Here is a 13,854-nt window from a genome sequence, read left to right on the forward strand (position 1 = left end):
GCATCAAAGGGCCGACCACCACCACTAGAATTAAATTATTGATAAGTGAAATCCATAAAGCACCAAAAAATTAGGTAAAGATTTGAGAACGAGTGGTTCTCATGTGTTGTAGATTTGTAATGGTCTTATACATTCTCTCAACTCTGTCACCAAATTTCCATTTGCAAAGAAAAGATTGATCATGGCGTTGGCGGTGGTAGGTGGAGCCGCTCTCTCGGGTTTCTTCCAGCAAGTATTTGTGAAGTTGGATTCTCAGGAGGTCAGAAACTTCATCAGAGGAAAGAAACTGACTGATAGGTTGCTCAAGAAGTTGAGGATCAAGTTGATGTCTGTTGGTGCTGTTTATGATGATGCCGAGCAAAAGCAATTACGTAACCCACATGTGAGGCTGTGGCTGCACGAGCTTAAAGAGGCAGTCCTTGATGCTGAGGACCTACTGGACGAGATCAAGACAGAAGCGTTGAGGCGGAAAATTGAAGCTGAATTTGGAAGTAGCACAAGCAAGGTACAAGACCTCATCTCTACTTCTTTGCATGCTTTTGATGAGTCTGTAGACAGCAAAATAGAGGAAATTCTTGAGAGGCTAAGCTTCATTGTAGAACAGAAAGATGCCCTTGATTTGAAAAGAGGTAGTAGACACAAAATCTCACAAACATTGCTTTCAACTTCTTTAGTAGAATGCTCTGATGTGTATGGAAGAGATCATGACAAGGAAACCATCATTCAATTGTTGCTATCAAATGATGTCTCTTGTAGTAAGATTGGCATTATTCCCATTGTGGGCATGGGTGGGATCGGAAAGACCACCCTTGCTCAGCTCTTATACAATGATGATAGAGTGAAGCAGCATTTTGAGCTCCAGGCATGGGTTTGTGTTTCTGATGAATTTGACGTTGTTAAGATCACACAAACAATTTATGCATCAGTCACTTCACGAACCTGTGACACCACAGACCTAAACCAGCTTCAGGTCAAACTCAAAGATGCTTTGGTGGGGAAGAAGTTTCTTTTTGTTCTTGATGATGTTTGGAACGAGAATTACAATATTTGGGATTCCTTAAAACGCCCCTTAGAGTCTGGAGCTCATGGAAGTAAGATCATTGTCACCGCACGGAATGATGGTGTTGCATCTACGATGGGTACTCTTCAAACCCACTATTTAAAGCACTTACTTGAGGAAGACTGTTGGTCTTTATTTGCAAACCATGCCTTCAAAGATGCAAGTGTTATTGTAGATCCAAATCTTGAGGTAATTGGAAGACAAATTGTTAGCAAGTGTAAAGGCCTTCCTTTAGCTGCAAAATCTCTCGGTGGTCTCTTACGCTCTGAACCAAATGTGGAGGAATGGGAAAATGTGCTAAAAAGTGACATATGGGAGTTGTCAGATGCAAAGATTGAAATTCTGCCGGCACTATGGCTAAGTTACCAGTACTTGTCTCCGGTGCTGAAGCGTTGTTTCGCTTATTGTTCAATATTTCCCAAAGATTATGAATTTGACAAGTTTGAATTAATTTTATTGTGGATGGCCGAAGATCTTTTACAACCCCAAAAGAAGACTAGGTTGGAAGATGTTGGAAAGAAATACTTTGATGATCTAATCTCACGGTCATTTTTTCAATACTCACCTTCAAATGATTGTTTCATCATGCATGATCTGATGCATGATTTGGCGACTTGCGTATGTGGGGAATTTTGCATTAGATTGGAAGACCATGACTTCTCATTGGACGTTGTGAGCAAGGGTCGTCATTTTTCTTATATGCAATATTCATCTAATGTTGATTTTGAGAGATGTGACACTATTTATGAAGCTAAGTATCTGCGCACCTTCATTCTTGGCGATCTCTATTCATTGCCAACAGTACGATTTGATCTCCTTGTAGTGCTACAGTGTTTAAGAGTTCTCAAACTACATGGGCATTATATCAGGGAGTTGCCTGATTCAATTAGCAACTTGAAGCATCTACGGTACCTCAACTTGTGTGGCAGTCCAATAAGGAAATTACCAGACACGGTATGCAGTTTGTATAATTTACAAACGTTGTTGCTGTCAAATTGTACATGTCTAGCTGAGTTGCCCACCAATTTGAGAAGACTTATCAACTTGCGCCATCTTGATTTGAGACGTACGAAAATAAGAAAGATGCCCCCCCACATGGGCAAGTTGAAAGATCTCCAAACATTTGGAGGTGAGTTTGTCTTGAGCAAAGATGCCGGGGGAAACATTGATGAGTTAAAGGGGTTTCAGCATTTGAGTGGAAATCTTCATATTTCAGGGCTTCAAAATATCACACGTGCTGAGGATGCTTTGGAGGCCAAACTGAGGGACAAGAAGCTCAGTGAAATACGTTTGAAATGGGAAGGTGACACTATTGATTCTGAAAACGATAGCCGAGTGCTAGGCAACTTGCAACCCAATACAAACCTAAAAGTATTGGCTATACAAGGATACGGAGGTACGAAGTTTCCAGGTTGGTTGGGAGATGAGTCTTTCTCTAATCTTGTCACTCTCCGACTTGAGACTTGTGGATATTGTTTCTCCCTGCCAGCATTGGGGCAGCTACCGTCTCTCAAAAGGCTTGAAATTGATGGGTTGAATGGAGTGGAATCAGTGGGGTCTGAGTTTTATGGGGGAATTAAACCTGCATTTAAATCTCTGGAGTTTCTGAGTTTCTGCAGTATGCGGGAATGGCAAGAGTGGTGTTTCCCTGGAGGCGGACATTTTCCTAATCTTTGCGAGCTTAGTCTGGGGAATTGTCCCAAACTAACGGGGAAAATACCGTTAGACTACTTCCCAAGACTTGAGCGGCTAAGTTTGCAGAACGTTAAAATCGTATATTTTGTGGGTGGTGGAGTGTTGCTTGCGCCCAACTTGTGGTCAGTGCCAGAAGATCTGCAAATCTCGCTCCCATCTCTTCAGTCTCTGTCCATAGAAGGGTGTAAAGAATTTAAATCATTTCCGGAAGAATCTAAATTCCCATCCCTAAAAAATTTGAAGATAAAGGAGTGCCCAGAATTTGTTGGTTTCCCCCATGGGGGAGGACTGCAAGCGCCCAACTTGAAGACGATGCAAATCAAAGAATGTAACAAATTCAGGTCACTGCCAGAGGAGATGCACGCTTCTCTCCCGTCCCTTCAGTGTCTGTCCATAGAAGGGTGTAAAGAATTTGTGGGTTTCCCCCATGGAGGAGGACTGCAAGCGCCCAACTTGAAGATGATGCAAATCAACGAATGTAACAAATTCAGGTCACTGCCAGAGGAGATGCAAATCTCTCTCCCGTCTCTCTCGTCTTTGTATATATGGGATTCTCCAGAATTGGAATCATTTCCGGAAGGGGGATTGCCGTCCAAATTGCGTTACCTCATTATCTGGTGTTGTAAAAAACTGATGGCAAACCGTATGCGGTGGGGTCTACAAACACTCACCTCTCTCAAATTCTTGGATGTCAGCTTCTCAGGATGTGAAGAAGAAGAAATTGTCGAATCATTTCCAGAAGAGGGGCTGCTGCCAATCACTCTCACTTCTCTCGGAATCTCCCATCATCCGAATCTGAAAACCATTGACGGCAAGGCCTTAAGACACATCATCTCTCTCGAGGAGTTGTATATTTTTTATTGTCCTCAACTCCAGAGCTTGCCAGATGAAGGGCTACCCACTTCTCTTTCTTTTCTACATATCACCGGGTCTGATTTGCTAACACAACGGTGTCAGAGAGACACAGGAGAAGATTGGCCCAAGATTTCTCACATCCCCAACATAAGGATTAATGACCGAAAGATATGATTTGCAATGGTAAGTAATTCGTCAACGTTCGTTTGTGTTTATTTACGATCTGGCTGTGTAAATTTTAAATCATAAATATGTTTCAAATGTTAATATTCACGTAATAACAAACAAATTTTGCAGATACTCCTGTCCCATATAAACTTGAAAGTATTTGTGATAGAAAGATACGGAGCTACAAAAATTCCAAATCTGTTAGGAGATGACTCGTTCGTTCTCTCATCTTGTTACTCTTCGACTTATGGATTGTGAATATTGTTTTTCAATGGCAGCATTGGACAGCTACCATCTCTCAGAAGGCTTGAAACTGATGGGTTAAATGGAGTGGAATTGTTTCAGTGTTGGTTCTACTCTCCCTCTTTTCTTACTGTGTCTTATGGTGGTTTCATTATACGACAGTTTGTTGTATCGAACTAGTCCTCGGGGAAAAAGGAGCTTCAACAAGTTTACGAAATTACGACCTCTAGTTTCCAAATCTCCTTTTTCAAGTTTTTTTTTTCCAAATCATGTCTATTGAGAGGTAGATTTTGGTACTTTGTGGAATTTGAATTCAAACGCTTGGTTTGTAAAATATGGATGATGAATTTCGTTTCTGTGGAACTGTGAATCAATGATCATGCATGAATGTTGTAAGACTAGAGTATCAAAAACCCTCTGTTTACTAATCAATCTCAACCGGACTAAATTCGACTTATTTAATTAGTATTGCAAGATGATATTATCTATTAATCATTGTCTAATCAATTGATTGTTTTGTAAACTTTTTAATGTAAAAGTGCTTATAGTTTCTTGGGACGAGGATGGTGAAGATTATACGGAGAGGAGGTTGAGAGCTTTCTTCTCCAGGTTTGGCGAGGTTGAAGAAATGCTCTTTAAGAACAGAGGTCCTGCGGAAATTGTCATGGCAACTAAGGATGCAGCTGTGAAGGGGTTTCAACATGACTGCGCTGTTCATGAAAAGTTTGAAGGGAAAAAGCAGCAATGATGAACTAGGGTTTCAAAATTTGCTTGTGTATGCCATTACTTTTAGTTTTGGTTTGGTTAAAACGCTACGTACATTCCCATCATCTGATTTAATTTACAGTTCCTAACCTCAACTCACGACTAAAACTGGAATTGCTAAGAAAAACTCGAAATATATTGCAAACCAGATTCTGTATGCAAGCAAAAACATATTCAATTATCAACGAATGGGGACTCTGCAAGATCAATAGCGCGTGCAAGTGCAGCAGCCTTGTTCTTGCACTCCCTCTGCTCATCAGCTGGATCACTGTCAGCGACAATTCCTGCCCCGGCTTGGAGATGAGCGACCCACTCTCTTTGCTTGTTTGCATCCTTGTATGAATACATTGTATCATACCGAAAGCTAGTTGGGAAAACAATAGTTCTCAGAGCGAGGGCGATGTCCATGTTGCCAGAAAACGAAATTCCCCAAAGCCACCACTGTATGGACCACGTCTAGTCACTTCTAGCTTATCGATCAGCTCCATGGCTTTCACCTGCATTGCAGTAAATGAGGAAACTCGAAAATCCTAAGCGAGTCCATACACAACATCGTGTTCCATATATCAACCATTAGTGGTGTAATAAGCCGATTCCTAACTGATTAGGTTAATCCTCAAGGCTTTTACTCGCAGGATTATACAGGTTAATTAGTCTAGGATCAATTTAGCTAACTGTTAAGAAATAAAACAAGAATAAAGGTCGTACCCAGTGCACAAGGCTCCCGCTTTACAGGTTAAGAAATAAAACAAGAATAAAAAGGTCGTACCCAAGGATTTAAATATCGGTAATATCGGAAATATCGGTAGTCCGAAAACACGGAAATATCGATGGAAATATCGGTATAATATCGATATCGATAAAAATTACATGGAAACCACGGAAATTGTAAGAAAAACTTGGAAATTTTTATTGAAACTTTGCAGGATGTTTATTTAGTCAATTATCTATTAATTTATCACAAAAAATTGGAAGGAAATGCATTGCATGATGGATTTAACATTATCAAGTTGATTATATAGCGAGCTGGCAAACATTGTGAGTGTAGAAAATATGTAGTAATTAATGAAAGAAGTTTAAACACACCATAATCATTTATATATAATGAATTAGTACAATATTTTACACTTTATACATTGCATGGAAAGATACATGAGTGACTTAGTACCACATAGAGTTCTAATGAGGTTCAAAATTTTCACCTTGGTGTTTTTTAAAATATAGAAATTTATCTTAGATAATAAATATTAGCTTGCAAACCTTGCAGACATCTTAATGACCATATAAGGCTGAATATGTAATCACAAACACATCTGTAACAAGTTGGATAAAGCCCAGGTACGTGGTTGACAAAGGAAGGGTTCAAATATAATCTGCTTGCTTAGTTAAAAAAAACAAAATATTATCTAAATAATTTATAATTTATATAACATATATATATATATATATATATATATAAAATATATCCTAAACTTTTAAAAATATAAATGGATGGCCTTCATTATTAAAAGTTAAAACCATGCACCTCTTTCACGTCACTTGTCTAAAAGTTTTAGACTAAAACCATCAAAGCCAATGGTTTTGTTTTTTTTAAGTCTCCCGTCCCACCACCAAGGTTTTCTCTCTCTCTCTCTCCCCGCACTGTCCCCTCCTCCTCCCTCATCTTCACAGATCTCTGTTCCTCTCTCTCTCCCCGCACCGTCTCCTCCTCCTCCCTCATCTTCACAGATCTCCCCCTTCTCGATCCTTCTCTCTTCTTCTCTGAGGCCCTCGATCCTTCTCTCTTATTCTCTGAGGCCTGACCTCTCTTCTCCCCCTTCTCCATTCGACCCACACACACACAGATCTCCCCCTTCTCCCACTCTCTCGATTCTTCGCCCACTCTCTCGATCCTTCGCTGCCGTTGATCGTGGCTCTGGCGAAGTCGGACTTGGCTTAGTCGTCTCTGGTGGTGCGCCGCTGAGCAAGGAGTTGGCCCAGTCATCGATTTTTCAGGTGAGATTCCATTGAAAACCTAAGTCCTAAACCGACATCACATATGTTGAATCGTTGATGCATGCGTGAAATTTGAAGCTTATATGTGAAATTGAAGTTAAAAATCGTGTTTTTGCCAGGTTTTTGGGACGAAATGGGCTCAGGAATAGGCACACCATCTCCGGCGTTCTTCTCCGGCGTTCGATATCGGAGGCCGATTGCACCGTTCAACAAAATATCTCGATATTTCCAAAATATCGCGATATTATCGATATTATCGATAATATAGCGATATTTGGACGAAAACCACACGGATACCTATTTAAATATCCATTCCCCGAAAAATCGATATTATCGGCGATATTTCGCCTGATATTTCGCCTGATAAACCTTCCCGACATCATTCCTCCCCAAGTCTACAAGCATAATATGCTCTGCACATTGCTTTTCATCATTCAAAACGTACTGTATCATAAGAGAAGTAACCAACCCAGCCGCCTGATAAAGAGAGTGGATGTTGTTAACCACCAACTTGTGACTTCGAGAACCTCCATTTTTAAGATTGAATAATGCAATAATACAAGGATAAATTTATGGCAATTTTGTGCCAAAGAAGTCTTTTGCGAAAGCCCAGAATATCACGCAATACATAACACTAGTGTCAACACAGTACATCTACAACCTAACAAAATGTACAGGAAAATATGAGCACACTGATAACCCACAGTTCTACTTGCCTAGTCCAAAACTTTGAGACTAAGAAGGGAAAAATAAGCAAAGCATGGTCTTCATTTTTATAAATAACTTCACCACAACTTTACAAATCTAAGTTTTGTTAACGAACCACATTTAAGGAGAACTGGTTTACTTTGAACTGAGAGGATTAAGATATGAGTACTACTAAAGCGTGTTATTTGTGTACTTATCATACCACAAAATGCTTCTGGAAGTTCATCAAGAAGTTGGGGTGTCCATCCCTCCATGATTCTCCGAGGAACAGTCATTGGATCCTCCACAAACTCCTCTGTCCTACAACCTTCTTTGTGGTCCATAATGGTAACCATGTTCTCCTTAGCCACGATTTCAATGGATGGTTGGGCACCAATAACACTGTGCCGGCCCTAACAAATGATTGACACCAAAAATTTGTAAGTGATCAATTATGGTCTACAGTCAGATGCAAACAAATACAAATGATACAAGGGGCTGAGGACGCTTACAACATTGGAGTCGTTGGAACCCGGCTCAACTGACTCAAACAGAAAACTTGGAGCATCTCTATCATCCTCCTTAACCAGACACCGGTAAGCGAGAACAGGAGTTAGATGATCCGAGAATATGCTCCGAGACAGAGGAATTAAATTCCCCTTCTTCGAGGCTTCTACAAACTTCTCTGATTCGTCGGCTGCAGTAAAATCAATCGTACAAATCAAAACTCGCATTAGTATAACCAATTCAGTTCCTTACAAACAGACATTGCCTGACAGAATCAAAATTTTTAATTCTAAAATTTGGGCAGATTATAATCATATAATGATCACCACTCTCATTGTTCGGCTAATCGAACCGAAATTAGCATTTTACAATGTAAATCAAAACACAATTAACTAAAAACCCAGAAATTCATTTTCTTTATTTTCTTCCAGCAAAACAGTCATAGATACTCAAATGTAAATGGCTAATACTCAATTATCCCCCCAACGTTCTACATTTTCTCGGAAACCAAACACATCCCAGAAAGCAAATGTAGTTGAATCAACTGCTCCAGAAGTAAAATTGAAACGAGCAACAAAAAAAATTACAAAGGTCGGGAAGAAAAAAGACAATGCGAAGATGAAAATTAAAGGAATCAAGCGAAGGAGGAGGGGTGCCGATGTGGGTAATGTACATATTGCCTACCCGAATAAACATTAGAAGGAGAAGGACCCGCATAGGGCTCCATATGAGCAACCAAAGACGATTGACTCGTCATGTGATGGGTAGCACCAGTGTCGGGATGCCAAAGTGGATCAGGCTTCTGTTCAAACTGGGTTGCGGCAAAGGGTGCGGCCTGATCAGGCCCACAGTACCTGTGCGGGCAGGTCTGGATATGCTGGAACGTATTGCAGTTATAGCGCCAAGGAGGGCCTAAAATTGGGCCGAAAATTGGGCCGAACAGGAACAAAGGGCTGCTCCAGTTTTTGTTGATGGGGATGTTGCCAATGATGCTGGACTGGGCCCGCAGCATTAAAGGGCCGACCACCACCACTAGAATTAAATTATGAGTAATACTATGTTTCGAATAAGGAAATAAACTTGGAATTTGGATAAAAATCAGAATTTATAAATTGACATGCACCAATTCCTTTATTTGGATTTATAAACATAGAAATTTAGAATTTCCGCGTGAAAAAAAAACTTGGAATTTGGGGCCTCCAATTCCCAAGTTTAAATTCCATGTAAATAAGTGTCATTTACCAATTTCTATGATTGAGAGTTTAAAATTAACAAATTCCATTCTCAATTTCATTGTTCTTTTAGGTTAACCAAAAAAGAAAAATCACAAAATCTAGAAAATAAAATCCCGTCATTTCAATTTTCGTCATTTTAAAATTCCTTAGTAATCTTAAATTTCTTCATCCAAACATAGTGTTAGGCTATTCATACCAGGTTTTTGTACCACATTTTCATACCATCTTAGGTGACATCTGATGTGGACAGCTACATCATTTGAAAATTTTGCAAAACCCAAAGAAAGAAAGGAGAAAGACTTCTCGTATACCACAATCTATCATTTAATTAACTAAATTTTATTAATTATTAGTTTATTAAATAATGAACTAAATTTAAAAATCTAATTAATTCAAATGATGTGGTTGTTCACATCAAATGCCACCTAGAGTGGTATGAAAATATGGTATGAATAACATTACTCTTAAATTATTGACAAGCGGAATCCAAAACGCACCCAAAAATTAGGTAAATATTTTTACTTTATAAGAACGAGTGGTTATCATGTGTTGCAAATTTGTAATGCGTTTTTGTGGAGCCAAAAATAATCAAGAATAATATAGAGGTGACACGTGGATTCTAGGATAAAATGGACAAAATTACCTTCGAGGCACACCGGAATTCCTACGCACGAGCAGTGGACAATCATCCCTCAATAAAGTTAAAAGTGCCCAAATAGGTATTTATTTATAACATCCCTCATCATATCTTCTCCACAATGTAACCCATAAATCATTCATTTTTTATTATATTAATTAGCTAATTAATTGATTAATTATTAAGTTAATTTGCTAATTAAACACAAACCATGAACTTCACCCACAAATCCATCCAAGTGGCCGGTCCATCTCCTCCCAAGGTGGCCGGCCACACCCCTATATAAACACCTTCATTCTCTCCAAAACTCAATTCCAATTCTCTTGCTAAACTCTCTAAATTCTCTAAATTCTCTAAACACTTTTCCCTCAAAATTCTAACTTTGGCATCGAAGGTTCTTCGGCCAAAGCCCCCCCCAAATCATCATGAGCGCGTGAGGTTTTTGGCCTTGACCTAAGGTGTTATTTGTTTTGTAGGTGCAATTTTGTCCAAGAGTAAGGAAGAAGAAATTTGCATCCACAAATTGATGCTTTCATTGAGAGTTGAGTCACACGCTCATAGAAGACTCTCGCATCTAAGGTTTTTCGTTTCCTTGCTTATTTGTGGATTTTTCGAACGTTCTTATTCTATGAATTTTTATTTCTAAAAATCCTTTGATAAAACGTAAAAGAAAAGTACAATAGCAAGAGATTCTAAAAATCCTTTGTAGTCTAATGCCGATGTATTCTTTGATAATTTGATTGCATATAAGATTGTATTGTTCCTTCTCTATCCGATATATATGAATTCATATGCAGAACTACTTGGTTTTCTATCATGGTCAAAGTCAAATACGTGAACACATTGCATTTTTTTTATATCAGTTTGTTATTCTAGATTGCATACCTGCAAAGTTCAAAAAAAAAAAAAAGTATTTATGGCTTTAAACTGATCAGTTCCTTTTCCTTTCTCCAATTCCAAAATTTCTCTTATTAAAAATCAAGCAAATTGAAGATCTGTAGAACGAGGATGAAAACTAATCCTTTTCCATCAACGTTTTGTGTTTTTAGTGGGTAGAGTTATGCTCTACAATGAAGAATGTGAGTGACTTTGAGAGCTTGAAGGAAGACAATCTCGCCGAAATTAACTTGAGGTATATTTAGAAAATAATTTTCTTTTTAAAATTTTATTAGGGTCTAAATAGTCATTTTATATTAGATATGTAAGACACTTAACAATAAATTTTTATGTGGGGTGTATTCAATAATATATGAGGTGTTAATACAAAAATCATTTTCTTTAACAAAAACAATAGTTTAGTTCCACTGCATACATCAGACTTTGCACAAGCGAGCCGTGGTGGACATATAGTAAGTCAGATTTTAGCAGAATCATTAGAGCAAGATGTTTTAATAGATCCCTTTGAAAATCTAAAAGAATTTAAACAAAACTTAGAATTCAGTTTTAAACTCCAGAAAGTTAAATTTGATAAAACAGACCTAGATAATCTAGTAAGAATAGCAGAAGAAACTCAAGTCTTAGGAGAAGATCCCATGAAGTATTGGGATGGAAATAAGTTTTTAGGAAAGATAAATATTATTAACCCAGATTTAATCATTAAAACTAAAGAAATAGCCTATGATAACCCAGATAAAAGAAGATTTTCAGAAATAGATCAAAGAATTACTATGGTCAGAAATAGAGCAGTGCAAGTTAGAGGACAAGCTAGGATGATAATAAATTATAAAAGATTAGATGATTATACATTCTCAGATGGTTATAAGATCCCCACAAAAGATCTTTTAATCCGTAGGATTCAAGATAAAAGAGTTTTTAGTAAATTCGATTGTAAAAGTGGATTCTGGCAGATTAAGTTAGAAGAAAGTAGTAGTCCATGGACAGCATTTAGTTGTAGCGAAAGACATTTCCAGTGGAATGTCTTACCTTTTGGATTAAAGAATGCACCTAGTATTTTTCAGAGAAAAATGGACTTAATTTTTAACCAGAAACCTTATTCAGATTTTTGTATTGTTTATATTGATGATATTCTAATTTTTAGCAGGACAAGGGATGAACACGATGATCATCTGTCAAGAATTTTTCAAGCTTTCTTAGATAATGGCATAATTATTAGCAAAAAGAAGTAAAATTCTAGTTTATATGCAAAAACAAGCTAAAGAGTAGAAGATGAGCTTTATTTCAAGATGCAATAGCCAATAGATGAGTAGAAGTAAAATTCGAACATATAAAAGGTAGTAATAACATTGTTCCAGATTTACTTTCAAGATCCTTTGATATTTTTTCAGACCAATGGCATCATCAAGCAGCAGTTCTTCAGGAGCTCACTCAGCTCAGAGTTTTCCAGAAAAACAGCCAGTTGGCTTGCCGAGTTTTCCAAAAATTTCAGATAAAACCAAGCCAAAAAGAGTAGCTTTTTCGGAAGATCTTTCACTTCCTTCAGTGGAAAATCAGTTTTACAAGTATAGAGTTCCCCAAAACTTCATTATAGATGTTTTCCGGTGGTGTATAATGGATTCAGTCCATTATTATACCAAGTTTTTAGAGAACAGACATCAAGCCGGACTCCTCCACACTTTGAGGTGTCTTTGCTTTGTTTTACATCAAATGAATTTAAAAATTAGAAGCAATCATTTTCAGAATGCTGGCTTACGCCCGCAAAGTCTTTCAGAGAAAATGAAAATTATGCTTTTTATTGTGTTTTCAAATGAAGAAACCCTGGAATTTATGATTCTTGGGAAAAAGTTTGTGCAGAAATTTCAGAATTTCCAAATAGTGTTTACAAAGGATTTCACACTAGAGATGCAGCAAGTATAGCTTTTGCAGAATTCATGGCAGAGAAAATCTGTATCCTGAGTGAAAACAGTTTAAGGGAGGAATTAGAGAAAATAAAAAGACAACTAAGAGAGTTAAACACTCAGATGAGCGTAGAGATCGAGTGTTTAGATGTAGAATTAGATTATGAAAGATCAAAGAAAGTTAATGAGATTGAATTTGGAAATCCATATGTTAGAAGAAATTTTGAAAAGCTTCCAGCAGAAATCCAATTCCAGATTCTCGAAAGAGAGGAAGAAGTTGGTTTCCTTTTCTACATTCAAGTTTTCCAGATTCTCGAATCAATGGAGAAGAGTTTCAGAATTTCAGAATTGGTGATAATCCTAGCTATCCACTCATTACGCTTGGATTATTATTCGATTATGGTCTTACAGAAGAAATCTATAATCCTCCAGTAGATGAAGATTCAGAAGTCTTTCCACAAGTTTTCAAAAGATCTGTTTCCCTCTACCGGCAGCGAGGAAGACAGACTCGGATTTTAATTAGCAGTATTCCACACAAAGTCAGAGAGTTAGAACACGATAGAAGAGTGTTCGAGCAGACCAAGAGGATGTTCAGAACAGAATATTTAGCAGGATATAATAAGGTATATATTAGGGGTCACTATGCTCCTAATACATTTTCAGCAGTTGGATTAGCCAGACAGAGGCTTTAAAGTTAAGGAGACGTTCAGAATTACAAAGCTTATTCTCTGGATGAATTTTTAGAAGAATCTGACGGTCACAATAATGGCTTCTGTAGAATTATCATAGAGACGGGCTACGGCTCACTTCTAACAACATCGATACTATCCTCAACTTGGTAATTATCACATGTACAATCCGTTAAGTGTGAAATTTTATTACAAAAAGCCTCGATAATAGTTGAAGTGAGATTAAGATATTTAAATTCTTATTTTTTTATTGATATGGTCGATGGAACATTTCAATAGCTTCACCATGGTTGCAATGGCCAGACACTACCAAATTTTTTCAGCTCTCACTTTTCTCAGAAGACTCATCTCATCTACAGACCAATCTTAGCTTGTGATGAAGAAACAGCAGACGAGATTGATGACATCTGGCAATGCGTCAATAAAGCTTGCAGCATAGGAGATAGAGACGATATTTCTATCGACTCTATTATTGCAGACAAAGCATGTGAATAAAGCTTGCTCCAAAAAAAAAAAAAAAAAA

General features: G+C 37.8%; 3 protein-coding genes and 1 long non-coding RNA gene across 6 annotated transcripts in view; 2 read left to right on the forward strand and 2 right to left on the reverse strand.

Annotated features, from left to right (window-relative positions):
- Positions 1-82: 82 nt before the first annotated feature.
- Positions 83-4,417, forward strand: LOC108171123 (putative disease resistance RPP13-like protein 1). Of its 2 annotated transcripts, none has more exons than XM_070808044.1 (2): positions 83-3,793; positions 3,908-4,417. In XM_070808044.1, exon 1 carries the CDS (start codon positions 182-184, stop codon positions 3,782-3,784), a length of 3,603 nt encoding a protein of 1,200 aa, XP_070664145.1. In that variant the 5' UTR covers positions 83-181; the 3' UTR covers positions 3,785-3,793; positions 3,908-4,417. The 2 variants fall into 2 exon arrangements, with proteins under 2 accessions (XP_070664145.1, XP_070664144.1); XM_070808043.1 differs by having other exon boundaries at positions 4,057-4,417.
- Positions 4,418-4,779: 362 nt separating this feature from the next.
- The window catches only part of LOC103422793 (anthranilate synthase alpha subunit 2, chloroplastic-like), a 78,263-nt gene continuing 69,188 nt past the window's right edge, over positions 4,780-13,854 (reverse strand). For both annotated transcript variants that reach the window (XM_070808070.1, XM_070808069.1), the window contains exon 9: positions 4,780-5,283. In XM_070808070.1, the coding sequence (XP_070664171.1) occupies positions 5,173-5,283 (111 nt within the window). In that variant the 3' untranslated portion in view covers positions 4,780-5,172. The remainder of the gene's footprint in view (positions 5,284-13,854) is intronic.
- LOC139189318 (uncharacterized) lies at positions 6,644-6,996 on the forward strand. Its single transcript, XR_011573103.1, has 2 exons — positions 6,644-6,781; positions 6,901-6,996. It is a non-coding gene; the product is annotated as an uncharacterized lncRNA (long non-coding RNA).
- On the reverse strand, positions 7,532-8,840 carry LOC114823048 (anthranilate synthase alpha subunit 2, chloroplastic-like). The gene is made up of 3 exons (XM_070808071.1): positions 8,660-8,840; positions 7,981-8,165; positions 7,532-7,881 (listed from the first exon to the last, which is right to left on the reverse strand). The coding sequence occupies exons 1-3, from the start codon at positions 8,730-8,732 to the stop codon at positions 7,567-7,569; spliced, it is 573 nt and encodes a 190-aa protein (XP_070664172.1). The 5' UTR covers positions 8,733-8,840; the 3' UTR covers positions 7,532-7,566.

The sequence above is a fragment of the Malus domestica genome, chromosome 11, assembly GCF_042453785.1.
Source record: "Malus domestica chromosome 11, GDT2T_hap1".
Classification (NCBI taxonomy): Eukaryota; Viridiplantae; Streptophyta; class Magnoliopsida; order Rosales; family Rosaceae; genus Malus; species Malus domestica.